This window comes from Orycteropus afer, unplaced genomic scaffold (assembly GCF_000298275.1).
Source record: "Orycteropus afer afer isolate SDZICR_OR568_19922 unplaced genomic scaffold, OryAfe1.0 scaffold00018, whole genome shotgun sequence".
Lineage (NCBI taxonomy): Eukaryota > Metazoa > Chordata > Mammalia > Tubulidentata > Orycteropodidae > Orycteropus > Orycteropus afer.
The window spans coordinates 16,895,258-16,903,420 of NW_006921605.1; the positions used below are offsets into that span (position 1 = coordinate 16,895,258).

The 8,163-nt window shown below is 51.7% G+C and overlaps 1 protein-coding gene across 1 annotated transcript in view; it reads left to right on the forward strand.

Annotated features, from left to right (window-relative positions):
• CACNG4 (calcium voltage-gated channel auxiliary subunit gamma 4) overlaps window positions 1-8,163 on the forward strand; it is a gene marked incomplete at its 5' end in the record, with an annotated part of 58,311 nt that overhangs the window by 39,905 nt on the left and 10,243 nt on the right. Inside the window, one exon of the mRNA XM_007959707.2 lies at window positions 4,417-4,500. Coding sequence (XP_007957898.2) covers window positions 4,417-4,500 — 84 coding nt within the window. The remainder of the gene's footprint in view (window positions 1-4,416; window positions 4,501-8,163) is intronic.

Sequence of the window (8,163 nt, forward strand, 5' to 3'; positions counted from 1 at the left end):
GCTACCAGAGCTCCTAAATTTGACAGAGATAAAGGTAAAATCCTTAGGACTAAACATTGCACTCAACAAAACATGTTGGGGAAGGCAAGGCAAGTCTTATACAAAAGTCTTAGGAGACTGAGTCAAAAGTGACCCCAGGCCCCAATGGCAGAAGCGTGGAGTCCAGAGAAAAGGAAGAGACAGGCTACTGTGCTGGGCTTGTCCAACCAGCCTGGAAGGTTGGAGTCAGTGATGGGTACTGTGGTCCAGAGCACTGAGTGCTGAGAGCTGATGGAAAGGAGGGAGCAGTGGTGGAGAAGGCTCTTGGAACAACAGCTGAAGGGAAGAAGATATTTAACCTAGAGAAGACATTTAGGGAACTATCTCAAATTCTTGGCTTTGGTGCCAGGGAGCAAACTCTTTGCACTCCTTACCAGACCAATTCATACCCTTTTACCCCCCAGAACTCCCTTTCCTTAAACTAGGGACAGAGGTGAGGCTGATGGTGTTGCATCAGGCCTCATGCCTCATGCCTGTGAATAAGATCTGGCAGGAGGATGGGTCTGGTCAACTGTTGGTAGCTCATGGGCCACCTCTTGTCCTTAGCTTTGGTCCTCAAATCCTGGGACACTGGACAAGTAACTCGTGACTCCAACCAGTTACACCCTATCCTGCTCTTCAGTGAGCTGAAGGGCTGACACGTGATAGAGGGGCTTTTTTTCACTCCCAGGGAGTATAAAAGCACCATTGCACAGAGTTTTCTACAGGCAGGTGAACTTTCAGGAACTTCCCAAAGTTCAAACCAGCTGTAGTGGAGTAGATTCTGACACCTGGTGACGCCATGTGTACCACAGCAGAACTGAGCTTCATAGGGTTTGCAACGGCTGATTTTTCTAAACAGATCCCCAAGTCTTTCTTCTGAGGCACCTCTGGGAACTTGAACCTCCAAACTTTTGGTTAGCAGCTGAGTGCATTCACTGTTTGCACCACCCATGGACTCCTCTAAAGTTCCAGCTGTTTGAAAATGGAGTATCTTGGGAGGTGGTGAGTTCCCCAATCACTGGCAGTCCCCAAATGGGAGGTACCAGGGGACAGGATTTAGATCCCAGGTGGGGCACGAGAGTAGATACCTCTTACAGTTGCTTTGGAAACCTGAGCTGTGAGATTGCATGAGTTTCACGTCAGCACACTCAGTGAGATGCCCCCAAACCGTGCTTTCTTATCCATGTGGTAACGTGGGCTCCTGTGACTACCTGTAGAACATACTGGCTCACTAAGAGGCCTCTTATCTCTGGGAGCACAGTCTGCATTTCCCCTAGGACAGTTGCTCAGGGCGTTCAGGAAGGGTTCACCTGCAGGGCCCTAATGTCTGAGGCTCCCTTCCCTTTTGGCTCTCCTAAGGCCAGCCTCCAAGGAGCTCTGGTGGTGCACTGGATAAGGCACTTGGCTGCTAACCAGAAGGTCAGCAGTTCAAACTTACCCACCACTCTGCAGATGGAAGATGGGACGATCTACTCCCGTAAAGATTTCGGAGAGCCTCAGAAATCCAGTGGGGGTTGCTATGAGTCAGAATCGACTCGATGGCAGTGAGTTTAGTTTGGTTTTTTGGAAGGCCAGTGTGGTAGTTCAGTTGATGTGTCAACTTGGTTGGGCCTGCTTGAATGGCTGGGCAGCTGGATGTAGTGTTCCCCATGATGAGACTGGCAATCAACTCCATGGTGGAATCTACTGTGAGCAGCTAAGTAGGTGCCTTAGAGAATGTGGTCTGCTTCCTGTATATAAGCAGAAGCCTTGGGAATGGTCTCTAGCTAATGGCACCTTGAACCCTGCAACCGTGTCATTGTTCAGTAGCTGCCATGCTCTGCCGACCTTGGGACTTACAATGGACTTTAATTAATGGCCTGCCATGTGATTTGGTAATATTGGGACTGTGCCTTTTACTTGTCAACCTTGGGCTTGGGAGCCTCAGCAGCCAGCAGCTGTCTGAGTGAAGAAAAGCCTCTAGCTTCAGTGGATCAGGAGCTGGAGGCAAAGCTGAAGCCCAAGGCTGAGGGCCTTTCACCCAGCCCTTAGAGCCTGGCAATTTGAACTTGGACTTAAAGCCTCCAAATTGTTAGAGAATAAACTCCTGTTTGTTAAGGCCATCCCATTTGTGGTATATTCCTGTCAGAGAGGCACTGGGTAACCAAAACAACCAACCTCCATGGTACCCTTTCCTCTTGCTCACAAGCACATACTCACGAAAGATCAGACACATGGAGTAGAGAGCAGGCTATTTCAGGGTCCAAGAACAGCATCTCCCCTGAGCTAGCGATATGGGTAAGAATCATCCTAAGTATCTTTGTACTGTGATCTCATTTAATCCTCCTAAGATCCAATGAGATAAAGACTGTGGTATCCCTGTTCTACAGATGAGAACTCTAAGGGGGTTAGCAAACTTGTTCATGTTTTGTGCTCCGCAGAGAACATGGTGCAAGTGTCATCAAACTCAAGACATCATTCTAAGACCCCTAGTCTGCCTTCCCACCATCTCTGACCAAGCCCAGCTCACCCCTTCAGGCCTGTGGGCTTTTAGGAAAGAGTGATCCTTACTGAGCACCCAGATATTTGGAGGCAGCAGCTAAAGGAACCAGACAGTGGGGAAGGTTTGGGAAAGCCAGCTGGTAAAGTAGCTAACTGGTAACCAGGGTGGCAGAACGGCATGCTCGGAGCTCATTAGTGGCCTCTCCCAACTGGAAGTACTGAGAAGAGGATGCTTCCAAAACTGTGCTCCCAACAGTGAGGTCAGGCACGGCCGGGAGGACTGCTGGAGGCCAGCAGGATGCTTGGAGGCAGCTGCAGAAGAAGATTGGCCCTGGTTGGAAACAGACCCAGCCGTGGCCACATGGGTGTTGAGATGAGCTCCTTGCTGTGTCTCTGCACCAGTGGGGAGGCTGACCAGGGAGTGAGGGGGTGGCAGGCATGGGCAAGGCATGAAACCCTGAACACCCCCTCTCTACCTGTGTCTGGTTCTGTGGGTGTTTCCAGATTCCCGGGGAGCAGGGGTTGGGAGAGCTAGATGGGAGATTCTGGAAGGAAGGTTGGTTGGCTCATGCCTCCCACCCTGTGAAGGTCACTTCACAGAGTGGAGAGGGAAAACCAGCCAGGATATGGATGCAGCCTTTCTGGAAGTGTCATTGCTCTGTGTCCTCTTCTTTTGATCACACTGAATGAGGGGACTAGAGTCATGGTTTCACCTATGTGAAGACTGAGATGTGCCTTAGGAGGGACTCACAGTAACTGTGTGTTTGAGAAAGAGAGAAGAATATGAAAGATAGACAGCACAGGGGCAGATTTCATCATGATGTACCTATGACGTACAGCCGCTCCTGCTATGGCTGCCTGCCGCCTCCTCAGCCCCAGGCCTCCACCCTTACACAGATCCTGCTAAACTCTAGTGACAGTCAACTTTCCATGCTCCCCAACACGCCAAGCTCCTGCCCCACCTCTGCATGTCTTGCTTCTCTGCCTGGAAACTCCCACCTCGTTCCATTCTCAGTGGGCAAATGCCTTGTCATTTCTTAAGACCTGGCTCTAGGATCCCCTTGGGTATGGGTCATATGTCCTGCTTGCCCAGAACAGTTCTGCTTGACACCTCTTGTACCAACAAGAGGTCCTTCCACTCTCACAGGTGTCCAGATTTGGACCATGTATGACATGACCACTCTATTTGTTTCCTGGGATAGTAGTAACCAGTACTACAACTGGGCAACTTAAAACAACAGAAATTTACTCTTTCAGAGTTCTAGCAGCTAGAAGTCTGCATCAGGGTGTCAGCAGGACCATACTCTCTCTGTGGCTAGGAGGGGGGGTCAGGCAGGGAGGGGGAGCTTCCTTGCCTCTTCTGGCTTCAGGTGGTCCTGGGCGAGTTGTGGCAGCATCGCTTTAATCTCTGCTAATCTCTGCTACAGGATTCACACATCTTTGTCTCTCTGGGTATCTGGCTCTGTGTCTCTTCTCTTCTGCTTATAGGAACACCAGTCACATTGGATTAGGGCCCAGTGTGACCTCATGTTAATTAATTGTATCTGCAAAGACAGTGTTTCCAAACTGGATCACATTCACATGTGCCAAGTTTGTGACTTGAACATGTCTTCCTGTGGTCACAAATCAACCCATAACTGTTGCCTTTGGGGGTCCCTCTTACTTCCCCCAGCTGAGGGGACCTTCCCTCTCTAGGTCCCCAAGGTGTCCAGCCACCCTGCTCCTGAGCACTTCTCACACATGCATCTTTGTACATGCTTGTGTCCGCCAGGCCAGACCCCTGGGAGAGCCTGTCTTCTCTCTATCCCTAGGGCCTTTGCAGAGGCTGGTACCCAAAGTAAGTCCTGTCTGGAATGAATGGATGAATGAGCCCATGGAGCATTTACAACATTCTCCTCCTGTTGTTCTCTCCAGGGCTTTACAAAGGGCACTGCTTCCGGATCAATCACTTCCCCGAGGACAACGATTATGACCATGACAGCTCCGAGTACCTCCTTCGTGAGTATCAGGAACGCTTCACTGCCTTTGCACATGGAGGGAAGCCTGTGGTGGGTGGGCAGCTGGAGGAAAGTTGGCCGTGGGAATGAAGGCAGTACTTTGCTTTGGAAGCTGTTGTCACTCCCTCTTAGATTCTGAAATGGTTAGTTCAGTTCTGCTGTAACTAGTGGGTGACCACGAGGAAGCACTGGGCTGATAGGCCTGTGTCCCATTGCTGGGGAGACTGAGGGATGGGCAGAGAGGTTGCTGGGGTGGGCTTGGCTAGCTTCAGAGGAGCTGATTGGTTGGATCTGGGATACAAAACCCTTCCATCAAGTTTATTTGCCACTCATAGCAACCCTATAGGACAGAGCGGAACTGACCTGTAGGGTTTCCAAGGCTGTGAATCTTTGTGGAAGCAGACTGCCATAAGTGGCTAGTGGATTCGACCGTCAACTTTTCTGTGATCAGCCAAGCGCTTTAACCACTGTGCCACCAGGGCACCAGAACTGGGACAAAGGAAGTTAAAGACACAGGCCCTGCCTTGGCCAGGCATCCCTGGTGGGATATGGGACCCCAAGCACATTGTCCTGCTTGCATGAGACCTGCCCACCCTTTCCTCTACCCCATGCCCTCAGCATTCTATTCCTTGAAAATTCAGACTAAGACCAAAGCAGCTTTAGGGGGAGTCAGCCATCCCAGAAGGCTTCCTGGCAGCCTATGGGAGAAGGTGGCAGGGCAGTCTCTGATGGGTGGATCACACGTGTCTTCAGCACCTGCTGGTGGAGCCACTTCCTTGGCCCATAGGCCCCTCAAGCTCCTGGCCCTTTCTGGGTCCTGTGCCTGGGCTGCGCCCCCTAGACTGGAGCTCAGAATATGCTGAGCCCCAGCGGATAAGCCCAGTCCCACACCCTGAAGCCACATGTCATCCTGGGAGGGGAATGGAGGCGCAGCCAGGGCCGGGGGCAGCATTTCAAAGTCATGTTCCATTTCCATTGGCCAAGACACCTGCAGAGCTGCTCGCAGCAACACCCCGGGGGCACGGGCCCTGCTTCATTTATGCAGAATCGATACCAGTGCCCTCAGAGGCGGCATGATTCACTCTGCACCTGCTCATGGCTTGGTTTTTCTAAGAGAAAGCCTTTTGATTCTGAGTCATCAAGTGAAATAGAACAGCATGCGGTTCCCATGGAACCTGGGGACAGTGTCAGGCTGCTCCGGCCAGGCCCAGAACCTGAAATAATTTGGCCAGAACTCTGCCTCCACTCACTGCCCCCTCACCTCCTCCACCCCAACCTGTCCTCTCGTTTGACTACTGGGGGCCCACAGGGAACCAAGTGAATGAGATCCCCCAAGGCCACCATAGAGAGTTGTGCAGGTTGCACACTGCACAACTCAAGGGATGCCACTTGCATAGACTACGGCATGAGTGACACCCTTCAAGTTGTGTGACACCTGGCCTGCACAGCTATCTGCAGTGGCTGTTGGTGCTCAGCCTGATGAGAGATCTCAATGAAGAATTAACCCTAAACTTAGAACCTGCCCTTCTCTTCCCAGCCCCAGGCCAGCAGGTCTTAAGTAGATTTGCCTCGTGACCAACTCTGGGACTGTGCGAATGAAGGTGCCTGGACTCCAGGAGGCACCTTCCCTCTGCATTTTTCACTTGAATTTCCTAAGGTCCTAGGCCTTGGCCCTGACTAGTCCTCTGGCATTGGTGGGTCAGCGGTAGCATTTTCACCTCCCATGCAGGAGACCCGGGTTCAATTCCTGGCTAACGTACCTCTCACACCATCAGGGATTGTAAATTTGCAAAGAGGCTTTGATTCTGTAGGAAGGTGCTATGAGGTTAGGAGAGAGACAGATGCCAGCCGTACCTAGAAGCAGAATCTGGTGTGAAAAATGTGAAATGGTTCACTACAGATTAGCAAGTAAGCATAAGTCAGCCCATGCCTACTTGCTTATTGGATAATCCAACACTGGCTGCCACCTGTCCATCAGTGGAGGACTGTGTGTTGCTGTGATGAACAGGTATCAGCAGAATTTCCAGACTAAGATGGATTAGGAAGAAAGGCCTGGCAGCCTACTTTCAAAAATCAGCCAGTGAGAACTCCACTGCCAATCACAGGGATGGGGCGGGACCAGCAGCGTTTCATTCACCCAGTGAGAAGTGTATGGATCACACGGTTGGCTCCACAGCCAATCACAGGGATGGGGCGGGACCAGTGTGTTTCATTCAGCCAGTGAGCACTCTATGTATGACATGGTTGGCTCCACAGACAATCATGGGTATGGGGGACCAGCAGCGTTACATTCACCGTGAGAACTGTACGGATCACATGGTTGGCTCCACAGCCAATCACAGGGATGGGGTGGGACTGGCAGCGTTTCATTCCATTGTCCGTGGGGTTGCCATGGGTGGGGGCGCAACTGAACAGCAGCTAAGAGCAATGGCATTCCTCTTTATTCACCTGTCCCTCATGGTCCAGAGCACTGAAATCTCTTTCTGGATTGGCCTCCCAACCCATCAGCCCACAGGTCAGCCAATACAGCATCCTGAGGTCCCAGCAGGAAGTAGATGACATGCTCAAATGGGGTGAATAGTGGGTATTTCATGTAAGGCTATTTACAAAAGGTGTTGGCAAGATTATGGAAACCCAAAAAGGATGGTGCAGCACCCTGAGGCTAGCCACAGCAGGGAGCCCTTACCACTCCCAGGTGTGAACAGGTAAGGGAGGCAGCTCTGGGACCCGGGTTGAGGAGCGCTGAAGGGGCAGGAGCTGAGGCCATTAGTGAAAGGATGCAGCCACTTTGTCCTGCAGTCTGGCAGGAAGGAAACCCAAGAATAACTCCCTTGCCTTCACTCTCCTCCCATCCACCAGCCTCCTGCCCAGGCCTCGCATCACTGCACTCAGCCAGTCGCCAGAGTGCAGGGAACCCGAGGTGTCCTCCTTAAAGGTCAGCCTCTAGGCACCATGCAGGGTGGAGAAGGGTGGAGCACCTGCAGCTGTGTGACCAGCCAAGCTCCCACTCCTGCTCAGCCTCAAACTAGCAGCACCCAGGAGGGTGGACAAGCTGGGAGGGTCTTCTGTAACCAAATAAAATGTGACAGTACAACAGCAATGAAAGCTCATTTGGGAAGGAAATGTTCTCCTTAAAGGTACACTGTGGGAGACCAGCAGGGCTCATGAACAAGCTCTGAGATGCCCAAGAAGAGAAAGTTGACAGCATTAGGGCCTGTGATCTCCAGCTGCTGGTGGAATTGAGGGACAAGCAGAGCTAACTCCCCTCAACAGACGACTGTTTTCAACTCAGTGGCTTCAGAAGCAGGGATGTTTGGCCCTAGGACCAAGGGTGCTTGTGTCTGATGGTCCTTTACCTCCAGGTGCAGGGACCTGTGACCTTGGACCAGAGGGGATTGAACAGCTTTGCAGGGTAGGTCAAGGCCATCATCACATGGCCACCCACCTGTGTTTCCTAGGCCACCTACTTCCCAGTGTTCAGCCTATGTCCAGACTGTGGATCCCCAAAATATCCAGAAGCACAGGAGAGGGCCCTCTGGGAGCTGGCGTTTTCGGGAGGTAAAAGGTCCTGAGAATTCATCTCTGCATTCATTTAAAAATGTATTGTGGGGCTACTAGGTGCCAGGACCTGTGTCAGGCACTTGGGATATGAAGTGAACGGACT